General features: G+C 43.2%; 1 protein-coding gene across 2 annotated transcripts in view; it reads right to left on the bottom strand.

Moving 5' to 3' along the window:
• Nucleotides 1-21619, bottom strand: part of GFRA1 (GDNF family receptor alpha 1) — a 231521-nt gene that overhangs the window by 157515 nt on the left and 52387 nt on the right. The window contains exon 4 of one of the 2 annotated variants that reach the window (XM_010859290.1): nucleotides 4903-4917. The exons of the other annotated variant lie outside the window; for it this stretch is intronic. Coding sequence (XP_010857592.1) covers nucleotides 4903-4917 — 15 coding nt within the window. The remainder of the gene's footprint in view (nucleotides 1-4902; nucleotides 4918-21619) is intronic. 2 annotated transcript variants of the gene reach the window in all.

Raw genomic sequence — 21619 nt, 5'->3', positions numbered from 1 at the left:
CTCAACCTGTTTCCACCCATGTTCTCTGGGCAATACTCAAAATCTGCAGCATGGGACATTTTTGTACTCTTATTAACTCAAGTTCACTTAAAACTTCTTAAAACAGAGCGTCAGCAGGAGGCCACATTGGGTCAAGGATCTCCCCAACTCTCATTTTACAGATAAGAAAACCGAGGCTGCTGGGCAAAGCTATTGGCCCAACCTCCTCAACAAAGCAACAGCCCGACTGGGGGAAAAACTGATGTCTACTAGGCATATTTATACACACACAGTAATGTGCTGTGCTTAGTTGCTCAGTCGTGTTCAGCTCTTTGCAACCTCATCAACTTTAACCTGCCAGGTTCCTCTATCCAGGGGGATTCTCCAGGCAAGAATACTGGAGTAGACTGCCATGCCCTCCTCCAGGGGATCTTCCCAACCCAGGGATTGAACCCAGGTCTCCTGCATTGCAGGCGGATTCCCTACCATCTGAGCCACCAGGGAAGCGCATACATCAATAATGTATATGTAATACAGATGATGAACACATACATATGCACTGGAGCAAAGTGGCTTTTTACAATCTGAAGACACATAGAATATTTTATTGGTGTCTTTGAGGAGTATAATTTGCGAGCCTTAAGTCATGGCACAAGACTTCACACAGGCACAAAATATGGTGCTCAGCAGAGGTGAGCTGGCTGGGTGGAAGTTCCCACTACCCACCACACTTCCTCAAGGGAGCAACTAGGGCCTGAGGGCAGGGCCCCATCTCAGCCCGGCTCGAGCATGCTCAGCACTCAGCCTCGGTCCTGGTTTTAACTTCTTACATGCTGTTCTCGTGCATTTTCACAGCAGTCAGTGTGGTGCTTTTAAATGTTACTAAGACCATGTGACTCTTCTACTTAAAACTCACCACTACCACCATGGACTTCCTTCCTCTGATCCCTAGACCATGCCTGCCCTCCTCTCTCTGCTCATTTCATACAACTTCCTCTCTCACACCAGCCTCTTTCTGATTCTGGAATATGGGGGCGTTCCTGCCCACCAGGCCCCTCCCTTGCAAGTTTTCTTGCTGGTCCCCAGATCCTCCAATAGCTGGTCTTCCTTGTCACTCTTTGGCCACATCCATGTAACATCCCTGGCCCTCTGAGCACCTAGTGTACCATCCATGATATTTTCTTCACTGCTTATGCTGTGCTGTGCTTAATCGTTCAGTCATGTTCAACTCTTTGCAATCACATGGACTACAGACCATGGAGAATCCATGGGGATTCTCCAGCTAAGAATACTGGAGTGGGTTGCCATGCCTTCCTCCAGGGGATCTTCCCAATCCAGAAATTGAACCCAGGTCTCCCGCATTGCAGGCGGATTCTTTACTATGTGAGCCATCAGGGCAAGCCCAAGAATACTGGAGTGGGTAGCCTATCCCTTCTCCAGGGGATCTTCCCAACCCAGGAATCGAAAGGGGTATCCTGTGTTGCAAGCAGATTCTTTACCAGCTGAGCTACTAGAGAAGCTCTTACTTCTTGTATCCCTCTTGAAATTTACCTTGTTTATTAATTTGCATGCCTGGCACCAAATGTTCCCCAAGCTCGACCATGAGTTCCATGAGAACAGGGGACTTCGCCGTCTCAGTCACTCCTTTATCCTCATAGAAAGTACCTCACACACAGTTACCGGTTACAAGATAAACAAGTGCACTATGTTTGAAAGGTATCAAAAATTACTTGAGCTGGAAGAAAACCCTCTCTAATAGCAAGATCCCAGCTCCAGGTGAGAAGTGAGGAGGAGGGAAGGCTATGCCTCTTAAGGCACAGAGTCTATAAAGGACTTCAGTTCACTGAGCAGAGAATTAACTCAATGGTGAAATCTTTATATGGTGCCTGCTGACGCTTTCAAATGCCCAGCTGAGTGGTGGTATTCTCATTTCCAAGCCACTCAGTTTCTGTTCGATTTCAGAATCAAGGTTGAGCCCATGGATGAGCATTCAAAGGTGCTTCAGTAACTTCAAATGAGCTGTGCAGTGTGTGTGTGCAGTCTTGACTTCATTATTAAACGATCAGTATAAAAGTGCCCTAAAACTCAAGATTCTAGACACATGCGCACGTACAGCATTTTCAATTGCATTTGATGTTGTGAAGAGCAATTCTGTGGCTCTTCAGAATTCCTGAGAGCCATCCAATGGCTCATGAGCTCTGTGGATGCCAGAGAATGTGGGTCAATTAAGGCTCCTTGAACATGTGGGCCCATGGTCCCCAGAACTCCTACACACGGAAAACCCAGCTGCGGACCCACTGGTCCCTGACTGTCCTCGGGCCCTGTGGTCTAACTGTCACAGCAAGTGGCATTTACAGATGAAAGAACCGAGACGAGCTCAGAAACGGCTCTGAGGGTAGAAATCGGCTCCCATGTGCACACACCACAGTACCAGCAGAGAAAGGCCGGCAGTAGCTGCTGCGCTGTCACCCGCTATAACAAGATTGATCTGTAGTGAAAGAAAAGATAATGCTATCCAGAGGAAAAAACTTGTTTCCTCTGAGAACATCTGATGTTGTCAACTTGCAAGTCTGTTTCCCTCTTCTGCCAGCCCTAATGCACAGCAGCCCCAACATGCAAGGATTCCTCTGGTCAAAGAGACCTCACTCACTCACGGCCAAGAGTACATTTTTGCAGACCAGCACCCCGCAACCCAGCTGCCCTTCAGTCCCTGGGTAAACCAAAGCAAGCCAGGCCTGATGCCCATGGCATGGCCAGCCCAGAGCCACTCACAGTGGCCTCGTGTAGATGGGCGGCAGAAATGGCCCTATGGCTCCTGTTCACCTGAAACCACATAGTTTTCTGCTGTTTATTTCTAGCACACTTCATGGCCCCTGCGTTTCAAGTTAATGGCACAATTCTGGTAGCAGAGTCTCCGTGCACCCACCCGCCATCCCCCCGCCCCAAGAAGAAGCTGTGCAGTCACGTTTCAGACATTGTCTGCAAGACACAGAAGCTTTGTCTTTTTCCTGAGGTTACTGTCACTGACACATTTTTACTGTCACATTTTACTGAGCATTCATTTCACAGGCAGAATGGCCAGAAGCAGAGGTAAGGCGGGGTACCAGCTGGTGAGTTCTTGGCCATCATTTCAGAGAATGTCCCTCTGTATGAAACAGTCCTGCAAGGCCAGAGCCATGTAAATAATTCACAAAAGCAAGTTCAGTTCTCCCCATCTGTAATGCTAGTACTATCTCACAGGGCCAGGGGTAGCTAGCAGCTTCTGTCTGTGGAAGATGCTATTAAGTCTCGATAGTCCGAGATTTGCAGGTGATTATAAGTTTTGCATATCATTGTTACCAACAGTCAAATCCCATCAATGGAATGGCATGACTGATTAAAAAGGAGGCAAACTTGACATGAGCAGCCTGATAAGCCATTTTTCATACTGAATACAATAACTGAACGCTCATGGTTTTAGGTAGAAAAGCCAGATCTGATACCAACCTTTTCTCTCTCCATTCTCCAGGGGCCTCGGCACACCGGCTCCAGCGAGACTTTTCCAAACTCACGCATTTTATGTCTCAAAAGAAGACATGTAGTTTTGCATTGGGGAGAGCTTGGCTCTCTAGTTTATAGAAAAAAATAAAAACTGCCTCCCAGAGCATGTCATTGAACCCTCAATGTGTCAAGGAGGAAAACGCACTGTAGCCAGGACCCTGACGGCAGCACATGCCTTACACCCACAGTCGTGGCACCTTCTCAATTTTGCCCATCGCTTCGTCTCCAGCCAAATGGAACTTATTACTTCTGGCTGGTTTAGATTTATGAATTATTTATAAAAGTAGGTCTATGACTCCGCACTCTTAAAAGACAACACAAGTCCCTTCGTTGTTACCCACAACTGCACTTCGATCAGAGAAAGCAGACAGACCTTCTCCATCACACACTGCATGTTTGGGGTAAAATAATCGTCGAGAAAATATCCAGCCCATAAAATCATTTGGAGGCTACTTATGGGATGCCTGGATTTTTTTTTTTTTTTACACTGGTCTCTTTTATCCTAAGGCAGCCTGGGATTCGAGAATGAGGTGGCAGGCATGGAATACACATGCTTCCCACCTTGAATATATAAACAATCCGGTCTGTCCACTTTCTTCCAGTAGTTTGAGATGGTGATGAAAAACGGAAAGAGGCAGTTGCCCTGAATGTGTATCTAGTGGGTTCGGTAAGGCCATGCCCGCGAGACTCCCAGAGTGCAGAAGCTGTGTATCCTGAATGGGGACTTAAACATGAGCCAGAAGGACACGTAGCCTACGCTGTCCCTCTCCAGCTCCCCAGAACATATAAACTTGACTGGGAAAATGTGTAAGACACTGCATACCCTTACCGGGTTCCTCTCAATCACTGGCCCAATTGGAGGGGTTGTGAGGTTCCCCTGGGCTAAAGGGCACAAAGTGACCAGCCAGCCATGGTCTTGCCCACACCTTTGCTTGACAGAGAAGCCCCCAGGTGGAGGTGGCGTGTGGAGACCTGAAGCAGAAGCTGGCCTGGATGAAGGAGCTCTGAGAAACAGGGGCCTCCACCCGATGCCCTCCAGAGACATCTGCTCCCCACCTGTCTCACAAGTCCACAGCAGCCCTGCCCTCGGACAGGTGCCTGGGCACGAACCTGTGCCCAATGTCCCTGCCCCAACTGTCCAGTCCTCGTTCTACCCCCAAGCAAGGTCCAGAGGAAGGGGCAGAGGCTGGATAGCAGAGGCTCTGGAAGGCTCATGGCACTTCAGGCCACCCCGGGCCATGCTCCTCACGGTACGTCTGTCCTAAAGTCCCCGTGGCACGTCCACAGAAGGATGGAAAGCCCCATAACCCTCTGCACACAGGTGATACTCTTTCCCAAAAGAGCACAAGCAATAGAAAAGCAGAGAGGAGGCAATGAGCTTACCTTGCTGGAAAACATCTGCCAGGAGGAAGGAAAAGCAGGAGGAAAAAGGCAGAGAGAAAGGAGAAAAAAATTAGTAATTATGTTGCAAATGACAGTGATGAGCATCACAGCTAACACACACTGACTGTCCTAAACACTCTTAGTACAATATTTCCTCTACTCAGAGGCAGCGGTTAAAAGCTTGAGCTCTGGAAGGGAACTGCGTGGGTTTAAATCCTGGCTCGATGCTTTCTAACCCTGTGGCTTACAGATTCCTAAACCACAAATACATTTGCATTGGAAAGATTAAACAAACTGTGTCCTGTGTTTTAAAGTCTTAGACTGGTGTCCAGAACACGGTAAACATACAAAAGTTGCCAGTTACTATTCATTTTAATATTATTATTTTCACTACAACCCTATGAGGCAAGTTGCAATATTATCCTTACTGTATAGATAGGGAAACTGAGCTTCTGGATGGTTGAGAAACTGATCCAAGACCACAGAGGAATAAGCAATGAGCTCAGGATTGAACCCAATCTCCTGATTCCACAAACCATCTTCTTGCCTGCTACTAAGCTGCCGGGCTGGTTTATAAACAACCCAAGTGACAACGGCACACCACAGGATAAACAGAGGAAAGACCTGTGGATCTACTACAGTTCCATATTTAAATCATAATAAGCACAAAATCTGTATGAATTCTCCACATACAATTCACAACTAATAACACCAGGTCTTCATATAAAATCTGAAGTCAAAATCTGTGACAAGTTGAAAAAAAAATACTTATTCATCATTTTCAACAAATATTTGAGAGGCTACTATATGCCAAGCACTAGGTCTGGCATCTGAAAACACACATATTAGCAAAGAGCATAAATTAACAAGCACTGGCTAACGCCCACCAGTAGTAACCACTAGGTATACTTCTGGGCTCTGTGCTCATTTGCTTCAGTTATGGTCAGCTCTTTGTGACCGCAGCCCACCAGACTCCTCTCTCCATGAGATTTTCCAGGCAAGAATATTAGAGTGGGTTGCCATGGCCTCCTCCTCCAGGGGATCTTCCTGACCCAGGGATTGAACCCATATCTCCTGCATTGCAGGCAGGTTCTTTACCTGTTGAGCCAACAGGCTTTGTATAAATGGATTAATCCAAAACGAATTTGTTCTGTCTGCCTTCTTTACTCTACAGTGATTATGGGGGTCGTCCATGCTGTGGCATGTAGTAGGTCATTCATTCTCACTGCCAGGTAGTATTCTACTGGGTGATTTTATGATTTTATCATAATTTATTTCTCCATCCTAATGTGGATGGATATTTGGATTGTTTCTGAAGATCAATTGTTGGGCAATTACAAACTGTGATGTTTTGTCCATATCTTTTGGTGAACATGAATGCATAAGTCAGGTACATTTTTCAAGAATTTTTTTTTTTTGATGTGGACAATTTTTAAAGTCTTACTTAATCTGTTACAATATTGCTTCTGTTATGCTTTGGGTTTTTGGTCACGAGGCATGTGGGATCTTAGTTTCCTGACCAGGGATTGAAACCTTGCCCCTTGCATTGGAAGGTGCAGTCTTAACACTGGACTGCCAGGGAAGTCCCTACAAGGTACTTTTTGACATCAGGCTCACCCTGCTTCTACAGACTCCCAATCACCCCCAAAATATTCCTGTCTGGTCCTACTTTCTCATCCAGTAATTCAAAGATGGAGGATAGCATTGGCAATACAGACACCACCATGCAGATGTAAGCCAGTTCCTGCCCTGATCATGGGGTTGTGCCATGCTCAGTCACGTCCGACTCTTTGCAACCCTAGGGACTGTAGCCTGCCAGGCTCCTCTCTCCATGGAGATTCTCCAGGCAAGAACGCTGAAGTGGGTTGTCATGTCCTCCTCCAGGGCATCTTCCCAACCCAGGGTTCAAACCAGGGTCTCCCACACTGCAGGTATATTCTTTACCATCTGAGCCAACATGGGGTTATAAATAGGTACGAAACTTCTACAAGATAGTTTGACAGTATGTATGGAAAAGTTAAATATACATCCTTAACCTAACAACACCACTGCTAAGGATGTCATCTAATGAAATACCTAAAGTCTACAAAGATGTTCATTACAGCATTGTGTATAAAGGACAAGCAACAGAGATTGTCTATTTGCCTGTCAATAGAGAATCAAATCAAAAACAATACATCCATTCTATGGTTCAGCCATTTAAAAAGGGGGAAGATTTTTATTATTTTTGAGCAAAGAAATCAGAAAGTAACATGCAACATGTATCCTGAGCCCGTGTATGTGCATGTATGGGTGTGTATGTCTAGAGACCTGTGATGATGGTCACAGAAATGTTAACCTTCAGGTAATTGCATCTGGGACCATTTTAAATATTATATAAGAATTTCTGTATTATTTTAAATTTAACAATGAACAAGCTGAATTTAAAATTTACCTGCATCTTAAAAACTAAATGAGAATTATATCATCAACATCTGTATTTGCTGTCAGTCTTCAGCTAAAACATCAGCTCCCACAAGGTCACAAAGAGCCAAGGGGCCACAAATGGTGTGGATAACCATGTACTTAATGGGTTAAACAGACTGCAAGGAGAGAAAACCAGTGAGAACAGTTTTCATTCCAGGTTCCTCCGCCCATGGAAATCTCCAGGCAAGGATACTGGAGTGGATTACCAGTCCCTTCTCCAGGGGATCTTCCTGACCCAAGGATCAAATCTGGGTCTCCTACATTGCAGGTAGATTCTTTACCATCTGAGCCACCAGGAAAGCCCCCACTGGGGCACATGTGCCCTCATAAGGGGTGTCACTCACATGCAATACACATGCTCCCCAGAGCACACCTAGGCCAGTGGCTATAGGACAGATGAGACCAACATAGGCTTACAACTCCCAGGGAGTTGGCTAAATCACCACCCCTTCTCTCACACTCAGGAAAGCCAACTGGAATGTAAATGGGCCAGACTGGTGCCATTACAGGAAAACTTAAACCCTGCTTTAATTTATACATGCCATACATTACTCTCTAACCTCAGTAATTCATCACTGGCCCAAGTTCTGACACAGCAGTGTATACAAAGCTACTCGGCCCCCATGCCCTGACGGTCCAGAGACGGTGAGAAGGACCATGTGCAGCTCCCTAAATTACCACAGTCACGGGCATCTGCCGCCTGCAATGCACAGTCTGAACCATCCACCCTCTGACCAGCCTGCACACCTGGAGAAGCCCTCCTCCTCCCCCTTCAAATGTCACGGCCACTGTGAAGTTTCTCAGAGCCTATCCCTGCAGAGCAGGAAGTGGCTCTTTCTGCCTCTGTGCTCCCAGAGTAACTTGTGCATGTTGCAATTAGAGTTCATACTATAATTAGTTATTTATGAAGACCATGTGCTCCTGAGAACAAGAGCTATGCGTCTTGATGGCCTTTGTGGATCCTAACTGCCTGGCATAGGGTGTTCCCACACAGGAGGGAAGGGCAGGGGGCTGGTCTCTCTCAACACTCATCTGCTACAACCCCCTTGTTTTATAGATGAAGAAACTGAGTCCCAGAAAAGGAAGAGATCTCTCCCAAGATCACACATGGTGTCTGTGAAAGGCTGAGCCAGGACGACATGAGATTCATTTAACCTTAATGAAGCACAAAATCATCCCTATTAGTAGCAAAGTACAAATTAGAGATTTATCATTATCCTTTAATGAATACAGAAAAAAATTTCCAACATTGAAAACATCAGTGAAATGAGATTAGCCTTTCAAATACGGATCCAGCCTCGACATCCGTCCAGAAACTTCAACCTCCTCTCCATGGCTTTCAGTACTGATCTGAGTTACTGGAAAGTATCAGTGGGCAGGGAGGGAGGAAATTCAGGCAGAAATTCAGGAATCAGAGACCTTATTCATTCCAATCCCACTGTATATGTCATGGTTTAACAGACAAACCTACATAGAGTACTATTCCTATCTTCTATCCCAGAAAACTCTCCTGATTTTCATATAAGCTATTTCAGATTCTTTTCAAATCCACTTTTCAGCTTCATTTACATTTTGCACCTTTTTATTCAAATGTAAATTTTAATAAACACTAGTATAAATATTACAACAATTTTGCACATGAGTTATCTTGTAATTTACACTCTAAATTTATGTCTTTTGTACTCTATGACATAAATCATTCCATTCTTAGCATTACTTAGCTCTTTGCTCTGAATAATAACTGCTTGGGTATCCTCTTTAAAATTTCACTTTTCCAGACAGAAGCAGCCATCCAGGCTCATGTTCAAATGATTCATGGACAGAAGAATGGAAAATAAGTGAGAAGAAGGTAGATTCTGTGCCATTTTACACCTGCCGAACTGCAGACCTCAGAGGACATCAGCCACAGAAATACCTTTTGTCATCTTCTATTCTGGTGCATGTATCCACCACCTTCAACCCACAAGAACTAGTCACTTATAGGAATTAAATGGTCTCAAACTTCGAGGGCAGTCATCTCCGTCCAGTCTAACCAACCACTAAGAATTATTTGGGGGTCAATCACTTACAACCTTTGAACCAAGCTGACCTGGAGAGATTTTAACGCTCATGCCATTGCGTTGGGGAGGTTAAGTCTGATGATTTACAAAAACCTTTCCTCATCCCCCATCCGCTGCAGCAGAGAATGACTGAGAATAAGACTCGGTGCCATCTTCTCTGCTCCACCAGGAACTGGAAATCATGCAATTAAGGAGTTAGGAGTTTCCAGTACCCAGTCTAGCCACAGTCAGGTTGAACCCAAAGGACACCAGGGATACTTGTGCAGAGGAAATGAACTCCTTCAGACAAAGCTCTGCTCATACTCACTTCCCAAGGGAAAAAACCTCAACCCTAACCATTCACGTCAACAAAGAAAAGCCTGTTCTCCGACCCCACCCCCACCAGAGCCATTCTGGTCCTATAGACAGATGAAAGGGCATCTATAAATTGGCGATTCAGATGTAGGAAGAAGCAAGTAAGAAAGAACGAACTCAGATTTGCCTTTCTTGGCCTCAATGTCCACTTTCTTCTGTTAGGAATGAGCATCAAGGATATTTGCCCACCACCCCCATAGCTACTGAGAGATTCACACCCCAGAGATCTTTAATGCACTGAGTCCTCCAGAGACAGGAGCCATAAAAAGACCAGATTATTTATTATTATTAATAAGTTATGGCAATTAGGCTGGGTGATTCCTAAACGTTGCTGATTAAAAACTTGCTTGAGTGCTACTCATCCACATGGCTCATGTTTACCTCTATTAAAAATGATTTAACCACACTCTGGGTGAACCCTTCTCTTGTGCCTGGGTTAATAATTAGCGGTGCACAGAGCCACGCAGGTTAAGTGAGTTGGATCTCCTTTATTTATCTATTGCTTTGTTTTATGAGGGGAACTAGATGGCAGTCTTATTGCCCGTTCAGTCTGCTAGGAATAATTTACTATTTCAATCCATAGCTCAGCTCATAACTATGGTTAGAGAAACCCCCACTATTATTATAGAATCACATTTAGCCCACATCCCACAGCATTAAAGAAATGCCAAATAGTGAAAGTGTGCCTGACTTCTCTAAGACTGGGGGAAGTAGTTACTGGCCCTCGAACAATGTGATCATACCACTCTCTCAATTTTGCTTTCTTTTCTAGGTTAAATTATGTATGAAGGGAGTTTAGTTTCTTGAAAATGCCCGTACTTAACTCCCATTTAGGAAGTCTCACCTGGGGAAAGAGCTGTCTCGTGAGTCCTCCTGTGGTTTGAACTACAGAAAGAACATTCTCTTTCAAGTACCATTCTCTTTCAAATGTCATTACAGTAAAGCCCCATAAATGCTACTGGGACCTAACTAACCAGGGGCAAAAGAAGGGACGTAGGGAGCAGTTGGAATGAACATCACTTCCTTGGATGGGGTCAAGTTCACCATTAACCAAAGTCAATTTCAAGGTCAGCGGAGCTGCCCCCTCACGAAGTTTCAAAAACCAGCAAGCTCTAGGCACAGATATTGAAGAGTTTCTAGAATTCAGTCTGTATACCTCTGCAAATCTCTGTAAATTTATTTTCAAGGTTGACAAGTGGGGCTCACCAAAGCCTCCCCCGCACTCCAGAATAGTTCAGCTTCAAACTGAAGAAGTCTAGGTCCAAAAATGACAGGTGACTTTCTCAGGGAGCAGGGTTAACACCTTCTCCCCCAAATACAGTCCAGGGCTGAGTCTCCACGTGATTCTGGCCACCTGAACCCATGACCTAAGACTGGGTCCCAGCCCCTCACCAGGTGGAAACCCAAAGTGAAGCTTCCTGTAGCCTATGTTCTGACTTGTACAATCAGCTGATAGAGATAAGCTTCTGTCCTACCATAGGAGTATCATGACTGTCAAGTTAGATCATTTAATCAGCATGCAGCTCATAGACTTCAAAGTCACATAATACCAGGTTCAAATACTTGCTAGTCTACTATCCTAGCCATCTTGGGCCACTATTCAACCTCTTTGAGCCACAGTTTCTATATGTAAAAAATGACGATAACAAAATTTCTTTCAAAATTCATAAGGATAACCCAGATCATATATGTAAAGCACTTTTAGGACATGGAGCTGGTTTATGGTAGACACTCAATAACTGAATTTAATGTTGGTGTAACAATAAGCAACAGAATAGGGTAGCAAGGTAGCAAAGAACTCAGGTCCTAAAGTCAGAACTAGTTCCATTTCTCGCTGTGTGATCACAGGCAAATTACTTAACCTTCCGAAGCCTTGTTTTTCTCATCAGCAACATGCAGATAATAAAAATAGCTAATTTTTGTGCTGGCTCATAAATTGCTTTGGAGATTAAACGAGGTAAAGCATATAAAGTGCACTGCTGCTGCTGCTGCTAAGTCACTTCAGTCGTGTCCGACTCTGTGCGACCCCATAGTCGGCAGCCCACCAGGCTCCCCCATCCCTGGGATTCTCCAAGCAAGAACACTGGAGTAGGTTGCCATTTCCTTCTCCAATACATGAAAGTCAAAAGTGAAAGTGGAGTCACTTAGTCGTGTCCGACTCTTAGCGACCTCATGGACTGCAGTCCACCAGGCTCCTCCATCCATGGGATTTTCCAGGCAATAGTACTGGAGTGGGGTGCCATTGCCTTCTCTGATAAAGTGCACAGTGACTAATATTTAGATAGACTTCTATAACTTATAGCATTACTAGCCAATAGACATTTATTGATTGCCTACTATTTGAAAATAATCATCATTTGTGACTTGTATGTGGGGAATGTGCTTAGGTACTCAGTCATGTCTGACTCCTTGCGACCCTATGGACTGTAACCCACCAGGCTCCTCTGTCCATGGGATTCTCTAGGCACAAATACTGGGATGGGTAGCCATTCCTGTCTCCAGGGGCTCTTATTTGACAATAATCACCAGTTGTGACTTATACAGGACTGTAAAATATCATAAGAGGAAAATCCATTAAAATTAAATGATCGTTTTAATTCCTTCTTGTCATCCGTAGCTACATACCATTAAGAAACTCCAAGGAATTATTAAATATTATTTTATGAATGAATTATTTTTAATCTTTAAGATCAGAGATCTATTGCCATCCTATCTCCAAACTCCAGTTTTACGGGGTTGTAATGAGCACCAGATGTTCCAGAAATCCAGAGCCTGGCCTTCATTTTTGGCACCACTTCACCCCTCTGGCAGTGCCTGTGCCATTATGTCTCAAGGCCACCAGGGAAGGGGCTCACCCATCCCTGCCCTAGGGTGTGATGAGTGGAGGTCCAGGGTTTAAAAAAGGTAAGACTGCATGTGGCAGCTGAACTGAGAACCACTCTGCTCAGGACAGTGGGGTTCAATGAAGAATTTGCCTGGAAAGGGATCTGCTACTCATCAAATAAATTAGTAAAAGTTTGAACACAACAAACCACTTAAGTGGAACCCCTTCCTGTCCGAGTGCAGGTCTGTGCTCTCTTGGAGTCCAGCCAGAGCCCCTGCCTGGCCTCGATGGCACCACACGGGGGCTGTGATTAGTTTTCTGTGTCTCCAAAGCCAGACAGCACAGACAGCTCAGGCAGCCACGTGGCCACAGACCTCATCTCCCTGCCCCTCCTGCTTCCCCAGGGGTACCCAGGCAGCTTCTCACCGCCCGGAGCCCGGTGAGTCTTGGTAGTTAAGGACCAACTGCAAGGTTTCATTCCCCATCTCCTGCCCTCTGTGCCAAACACTAACTTGTTCTTTAACTTGTATGATCTATATCATCACGCTCTCCTTTTTCTTCTCTGTCCCATTTTGGATGCAGGCCAGGGAAAGTTCTATTGTTTTCCTTGCTCCTGGCTCCCCTCACCTTTTACCATGTTAGAAATGAAGACCCCTCCTTCGCCTGTCACTGTTGTTGAGTAAGAAAGAACTTGCAAAAGCCCCAAAGTCTCTTCCTGCTTCACTTCCTCTGGAATGTGCGACCAGCATCAATCTGAGGCTCTGGACTTGTGGCCCATCAGCTGACACTGAGTTGGGGAGGCGGTGCACAGGCTGTGAGATAGTTAAGTCCCTAACATTTTTATGACACTCTATCCCGAGTATATCTCATTCCTAGCACAGAAGGATAAAGCTCTTAACTACTGAAAGAACATAAAAAAATAGATTTAGGAATAATACTTTTTATGATTGCATTCTGTATACTGTGAAAGTTATGTTCAAATCTGCTAGTACTTTATGGAGCTGATAAAGTAGAACAGTATGGCTTCCCAGCTAACAGGGTATTTTATATCCATTTAAAATGTTTTCTCTTAAATTGAATTACTTTTTGAGTAATTATAATAAGACTAATCTGGGCCTAATGAATTCATGTACAAATACTTTAGACTGCATTATTAAAACCTCTGTGATATGAAACTATATTAAACTCCATCCCTCTAGCAACCAGGGCTTTGCTTTGAAAAGCACAGCATATATGACTTTCTCTGAATTCTTTTAAATCAGCTAGCTGGGAAATCATAAGAAACCACATTAATAGCTCAAACCAAGGAAGATGCTGACAAACAATATTGTTCTAACTTCTCTAAATTTATTTCAGCATTAATTAGGAGTCACAGAAAATACTTTTATTAAGCACCGACATGTATAAAGGGCTGAAGAATTGGTTCATCTTGCAAAAGAAATCAATTATAGCTATGATTAACAATGCCATAAAACCACTATGGGTTAAAAAAAAAAATACTAAAAGTGAGCGTGTGGGTATCACACCTTATGTTCTAAAAAAAATCTCCAAACTCAATAATCTAAATATCTGGATTCCAGTTCACACTATGGGCCAAGCCACTTGCCTTCTCTGGGGTTCTGTTCCTCCATCTGCAAAGTGACTTGTATTAGATGATGTCTAACGTCCCTTATGGTTCTTAAACATGATGCTTTTAAGTTTAAAATTACACACATTATATCAAATGGGCTTTATGGCATATAGCTTATTTGTCATCTCATTCACGCTAAATTACATTCACAGAAAAAATTTCATTCCCTACAATTCACATACATCCACAAACATATCCATAATATGGCTAGTGATTTCAAATGTATTCCAAGATCTTATCTTGATGGTAAAGTATTTTTCCCATTACAGATAAATTATAAATCATCTGAAACTTTTAAGGGTTATGCTTCTTTGAATCAGTTTTTATCCACTTCCACCCCCATCCAACATATACTTCCCTAAAGATGCTTTCATCTCCATTTCAAAGCCAACTGATTAGTTTTATCATATGTGAATTCCTCAGGCAGGTCTGTGAGATCTGGGTTTTAATTTGATTGGTTACCCAGTCTCCTAAATCCAAACTAGATATTTACAAATGTCTAGTAGAATAATCTAGACAATCTTTCTTTGCCAGGTGATCATTACCAGGATGGACAACTTTTAAGTAAATGTAAGACAATGGCATCATCATTATTCTGATGACTTGGCACAAATTACTGTCATAAGAGCTCCCGGGAGCCAGAAACAATTAAAGTCTGAGTTCAGAGAAGCTGCCCCAGCATCAAGCATTGTTGATGAGAATGATTTTGGAGTAAATGTTACAGCAAATTGGCTCAAGTCTTCAAGGAGGAGGTTTGGCCATGTGATGTTCACTAGTCTAACATCAGTTTCAGGAGATACTGGTTCTGTCCTGGCTCTTCCATAAATCTCTGAATAAATGGGGCAAGTCATCTAAGCTTTCTAGATTCCAAAGAAGGTTTGACTAGAGAGTCTCCGCAATTCTTTCCTGCTCTAAAGTTGTATAGTGAACACAATCAGGATCTTTCAGTAGGACCCTCTGTGATACACTCAAACCCCACCTGTGTGTCTTCTTAGTGCACAGGTACACACTTGCAATTCTCTCACACTTGTAATTCTCTCTCTCTCCTTCTCACTAAGCTGAAAGCACTATGATTCCAGGGATGTTTTGTCCACTGATGTGTCCAAATCCAGGGAAGAATATCAGAGCATAGCTGGCCCTTTTTGGCATGCTGCAGATTAGGGGGTCACAAAGAGATGGACACAACTTGGTGACTGAACAGTAACAATAACTAACGTGTTTTCAAAGCTTCTCATATATCAGGTGCTATTTTAAGTGTATGACAGACTTTGCTTTAATCCTATCAATCACCATAAGAGGTAGTTAGAACTATAAGCAGATAAGGAAGCAGAGACTCAGAGAAGGTAATAATTAAAGTTGTCAAAAGTCACAGGGAAGAAGTGATCTAGGATTCAACCTAAGCAGTCTGGTCTCAGAGACTAACTCTACACCACTGTTACACTGTCTCAATGATAGCCCAGTTGGTAGATGTATGGATAGATGATTGAGCAAACATATCACATTCTTGGGGCTTCCCAAGCGGCCCTAGTGGTAAAGAACCTGCTTGCCAATCCATAAGAAGAGATATGGGTTCAATCACTGGGTTGGGAAGATGCCCTGGAGGAGAGCATGGCAACCCACTCTAGTATCCTTGCCTAGAGAATTCCATGGACAGAGGAGCCTGGCAGGCTACAGTCCATAGGGTCGCACAGAGCAGGACATCAGTGAAGCGACTTCGCATGCATTCTTTCCAAGCCTCCCACCCCCAGGAGTTAATTTGAGCCATGCCCATATTTTTAATACCATAATCCCTGTATGTCTAGAGTTCTAACCTTTATTATCTGCAGATTTGGGGTCCAATTGCAGAAACCACCTAGATGCGCCTTTACCTTTTTAAAATTTTACAAATTCTCTTTAAAAAAAAAAAAAAAAGCAACTATCTCAGTAGGTTTATGGCAACAGCTAAGGCAAGGGGGAAGGATGCAGCGCTGAATGAAAAGAGAATTCCAAGAAGAGGATCGGGAAAAGAAGAAAACACAAGGACACATGGCTGAGTTACAAAGATGTGTGCAGCTGCTCCTGATCCAGCTGTCATCTTACTAGGATTCATGGAAAGGAGGGTGTGACAGGTGGAGAGAGGTGGTGGGAGGGAAAGAATGGAAGTAATTGGTAAGTCAGGGGAGGTAATACGCATGCGGGCTCCGAAGTTGCGTTTTGATCCCGGCTCTGCCGCTGGCAAAGTTAGAAGCCCTCTCTCTGTCTCAGCATCTCCACCTGATACGGTGGGAGTGACAGAGGCTGTTGTCAGGATTAAAGGATGTTAAGCTCCTAAAGACTCAACACAGGGCCTGATACACAGAAGGCACTTACTGGAAGCAGGTAATCTGGACAGAGACTTGGGAGAAATTGAGTTTCAGGGTATCACTAAGATCAACGAAGTTCTTTGACACCCCAGCCTATATTGGGATGAATAAAATGTACTTGCATGGATTCTACAATCAAACAATCAGACTCTAGTAAAATATCACGGAGCCTGCTCTCCAGGTCCACCACCCTCCAGCATGGAGAAATGCCGGAGGGGCAGGGAGAGATATAGAAAACATCTCTAGCAGGGGAGCACGCAATCCCTCCTAGTCACAGGTGTGCTCTGGAAGCAGGATCAATGCTTATCACATGAACAAACATTAAAGCCTAGAAGTATTACCCCACACTCTACATCACGTAAGTGCTAGTATTTTTCATGGGTAGCTCAGAGCAAGTAATCAAAGGTGAACTCTAGATGCATCATGAATCGGTCAGAGCACAAGTCCTTCTCGTGGAAGGCAGTACATGTTTTTAAAGTCACCCACTCACAGGCTCAGGAGCAAACGCAACTCTTGTCCCTCCATCATCCACGTCAGTCACGGCTGGACAGCAGGACCTCACACTGCGCTGGGCTCTTCTACCGTGAAGCCAGGCAGATCATGGGGCAGAGAGAAGAGCTGAGGACACCTTACAAACCACCTCTGTAGCTGTAAATGTCCATCCTGCTGAAGAGTCAGCAGGCAGTAAATGTGCTTACCACAGACGGTATCCCACTGAGCACCTTTGCAAAACGTGCTCATTTAAACCCGTATGGTATATTTCACCTAGTTTCAAAAGGAAAAGGGGAAGTTCATTTAAACCTGTATTATATTATTCACCTAGTCACAAAGTCATGAAATGTAAATGTCATTTTCATGAAGGATTTGTGAGGTTGGCTTGCCCTGAATGAAGGGATTCCAGCATCTCACAGACCTTAAGAAATTTATATATATATGTGCTCCTGCTAAGTCACTTCAGTCGTGTCCGACTCTGTGCGACCACATAGACAGCAGCCCACCAGGATCCCCCGTCCCTGGGATTCTCCAGGCAAGAACCCTGGAGTGGGTTGCCATTTCCTTCTCCAGTGCATGAAAGTGAAACGTGAAAGTGAAGTCGCTCAGTCGTGTCTGACTCTTAGCGACCCCATGGACTACAGCCTACCAGGCTCCTCCATCCATGGGATTTTCCAGGCAAGAGTATTGGAGTGGGGTACCATTGCCTTCTCCGTATATGTATATATATATATATATAAATACTGTAACATACATTGCATATGTAATATACATATTGTATATAATATGCATATATAACATAATAGGGCTTTCTAGGTGGCTCAGTGGTAAAGAAACTACCTGTAAATGCAGGAGACGTAAGAGATATGGGTTCCATCCCTGGGTCTGGAAGATGTCCTAAGGTAGGAAATGACAACCCACTCTAGGATTCTTGCCTGAGAGATCTCATGGACAGAGGATCCCAGCAGGCTACCATGGGGTCACAAAGAGTTGGACACAACTGAGCACTGAGCACAAGCATGATAACATAATAAAAATATATATATATACAATATAATAAATATGATATATACACAAGTATAATATAATACAGAATATATAAAAATTATATAATAGAATAAAACATCACAGTATTACTCTTCATGTCCAGAGGGCTAGATTCTGGTCCTAGCTCTGTCCCTAAATGGTTATGGTTAGTACCTTAGCCTCTCTTGGGCTCCACCTCAGTTTCCTCATCTGTAATTGAGAATAAACTCTGCTTTAACTATTTCTTTGAGGAAAATATAAGATAGTAGATGTGATCACATTGAGGAAAAAAAAAAAAAAACTTAAAATTCTTGATAGTTTTTTAGTGTCTACTAGAGCTAACACACTATAATGAGCACTTAATGGACCCCAAAGAAGCTAAAACCCAGACCTTATAGTCAAAGAGCTTATAACGATAAGGCAAGTGATACACACTCAAGGAAAAGGTGCTAAATTCTACACAGGGAGGAAAACAGCACAGTGAAGAAAAGAGATACTTCAAGGTTGGGACTCTGAGCAGTCTTCATGGACCAGGTACAATCTAAGCCAGATCCTGAAGGGCAGTCCTAAACAAATCCAACACTTATGAAGCCCTCAATTCTGAGAACTTTTCTTAAATATTCCACATAATGCTCCCCAAAACTCGAAGAAGTAACTATCATTCTTATTCCCATTTAACCAATCAGGTTAATCTGTCAAAGATCCCACAGGCAAGCTGATTGTAAGGCCCTTCCTCACCACCACACCTCTTGGGACTCAAAACATGAAAACGAGGGAAAAGGGAACAGCATGATAAGTAAATCAGAAAACATTTCAGTATTTACCAGCTGGAAGACTCAATATTTTTAAGATACTAATTCTCCCCAAATTGAGCTACATATGGAACACAATCCTAACAGCAATTCCACCAGACTTCTGGTGGGAAATGAAAAGCCAGTTGTAAAATGTATAGGAAACATAAGAATCTAGAGTAATCAAAATAATCCTGAAAAAGAGTAAAGTCAGAGGACTGACACTACTTGACCTCAAAACATACAATAAAGCTATAATAATCAAGACAGAGTGTTGCTAGCATTTGGATAGACGAATAGATCAATGGAGCAAAATAGTTAAGTCCAGAAACAGACCCGCAGCTTTACAATCATGTGATTTCTGACAAAGGAGCCAATGCAATCCAGTGAGGAAAGGCAAGTCTCTTCAGCCACTGGTACCTGAACATCCATGTGCTATGCTATGCTAAGCCACTTCAGTCGTGTCCGACTCTGTGCGACCCCATAGACAGCAGCCCACCAGGCTCCCCTGTCCTTGGGATTCTCCAGGCAAGAACACTGGAGTGGGTTGCCATTTCCTTCTCCAATGCATGAAAGTGAAACGTGAAAGTGAAGTTGCTCAATCATGTCCGACTCTTAGCAACCCCATGGACTGCAGCCTACCAGGCTCCTCCGTCCATGGGATTTTCCAAGCAAGAGTGCTGGAGTGGGGTGCCATTGCCTTCTCCAGAACATCCATATAGAGAATAACAAATTTAGACCCTTACTTCACTCCATACACAGAAAAACTCATGATAAGTCATAGACCTGCAAATAAATGCTAAAACTGCAACATTTCTAGAAAAAAAAAAAAAACAGCAAAATACTCCAGTGCCTTAGGAGTAGGTAAATTCATCTACAACTCACTAACAGAAAGACAAACAACCTGTTACTCAAATGGGCAAAATATTTGAACAGACAGTTCACCAAGGAAGATATACAAATGACCAATCAGTTCAGTTCAGTTCAGTTGCTCAGTCGTGTCCGACTCTTTTCGACCCCATGAACCGAAGCACGCCAGGCCTCCCTGTCCATCACCAATTCCTGGAGTTCACCCAAACCCATGTCCATTGAGTCTGTGATGCCATCCAACCATCTCATCCTTGTCATCCCCTTCTCCTCCTGCCCTCAATCTTTCCCAGCATCAGGGTCTTTTCAAATGAGTCAGCTCTTCACATCAGGTGGCCAAAATATCAGAGTTTCAGCTTCAACATCAGTCCTTCCAGTGAACACCCAGGACTGATCTCCTTTAGGATGGACTGGTTGGACCTCCTTGCAGTCCAATGACCAATAAGCACACAAAAATTGTCGAATATTATTAGTCATAAAGAAAATGCAAATGAAAACCACAATAACATATCTCTATACACTTACTAGGATGGCTAAAGTTAAAGAAATTCACAAAACCATATGCCAGTGAGGATAAATAACAGCTAAAACTCTCATTCATTGTTAGGGGGGATGTAAAACTGCACTACTTTGGGAATAGGTCTAGTAATTTCTTATAAAACTAAAAATACACCTACACCATGATCCTACAATTCTGCTTCTAGGTACTTACTTAAGACAAATGAAAACAAATTCCTCAAAAACAACTTGTATGTAAATCTTCATAATAGTTAGAAACAGTCCAGGTGTCCATCAACAGAAGAATGGATAAATAACCATAAGTACAACATATTCATCAAATAGAACACTACTCAACAATATAAAGGAACATAAATAGTAATAACACAGAACATGAATGAATCTCATTAATACTAGGCTGAGTGGAAGAGGCCTTACACAAAAAGAGTATATACTGTACAGTTTCATTAATATGAAATTCTAGAAAAGGAAAATTAATCTATGGTGGAAAAAAATGGCAATTCTCCCCAAACTCATCTACAGATCCAACACAATCCCATCAAAATTCCATTATTTCTTTGCAGAAATTGGTGAGTCGATCCTAAAATTCAAATGGAATTGTAAGGGATCTTGAACTGCCAAAAAATCTTGAAAGAGAACAAAATTGGAAGACTGTATTTCCTGACTTCAAAACTTACTACAAAGCTACTGCTGAGTTTTCCAAATTTGCTGGCATATTGAGTGCAGCACTTTCACAGCATCATCTTTCAGGATTTGGAATAGCTCAACTGGAATTCCATCACCTCCACTAGCTTTGTTCTTAGTGATGCTTTCTAAGGCCCACTGGACTTCACATTCCAGGATGTCTGGCTCTAGGTCAGTGATCACACCATCGTGATTATCTGGGTCGTGAAGATCTTTTTTGTACAGTTCTTCTGTGTATTCTTGCCATCTCTTCTTAATATCTTCTGCTTCTGTTAGGTCCATACCATTTCTGTCCTTTATTGAGCTCATCTTTGCATGAAATGTTCCTTTGGTATCTCTGATTTTCTTGAAGAGATCCCTAGTCTTTCTCATTCTGTAGTTTTCCTCTATTTCTTTGCATTGATCTCTGAAGAAGGCTTTCTTATCTCTTCTTGCTATTCTTTGGAACTCTGCATTCAGATGTTTATATTTTTCCTTTTCTCCTTTGATTTTTGCTTCTCTTCTTTTCACAGCTATTTGTAAGGCCTCCCCAGACAGCCATTTTGCTTTTTTGCATTTCTTTTCCATGGGGATGGTCTTGATCCCTGTCTCCTGTACAATGTCACGAACCTCATTCCATAGTTCATCAGGCACTCTATCTATCAGATCTAGGCCCTTAAATC

Source organism: Bison bison, unplaced genomic scaffold, assembly GCF_000754665.1.
Source record: "Bison bison bison isolate TAMUID 2011002044 unplaced genomic scaffold, Bison_UMD1.0 scf7180017864456, whole genome shotgun sequence".
In the NCBI taxonomy this organism is placed as follows: domain Eukaryota; kingdom Metazoa; phylum Chordata; class Mammalia; order Artiodactyla; family Bovidae; genus Bison; species Bison bison.
Note: the sequence above shows the minus strand (reverse complement) of the source record. Positions and strands in the feature narration are given on the sequence as shown.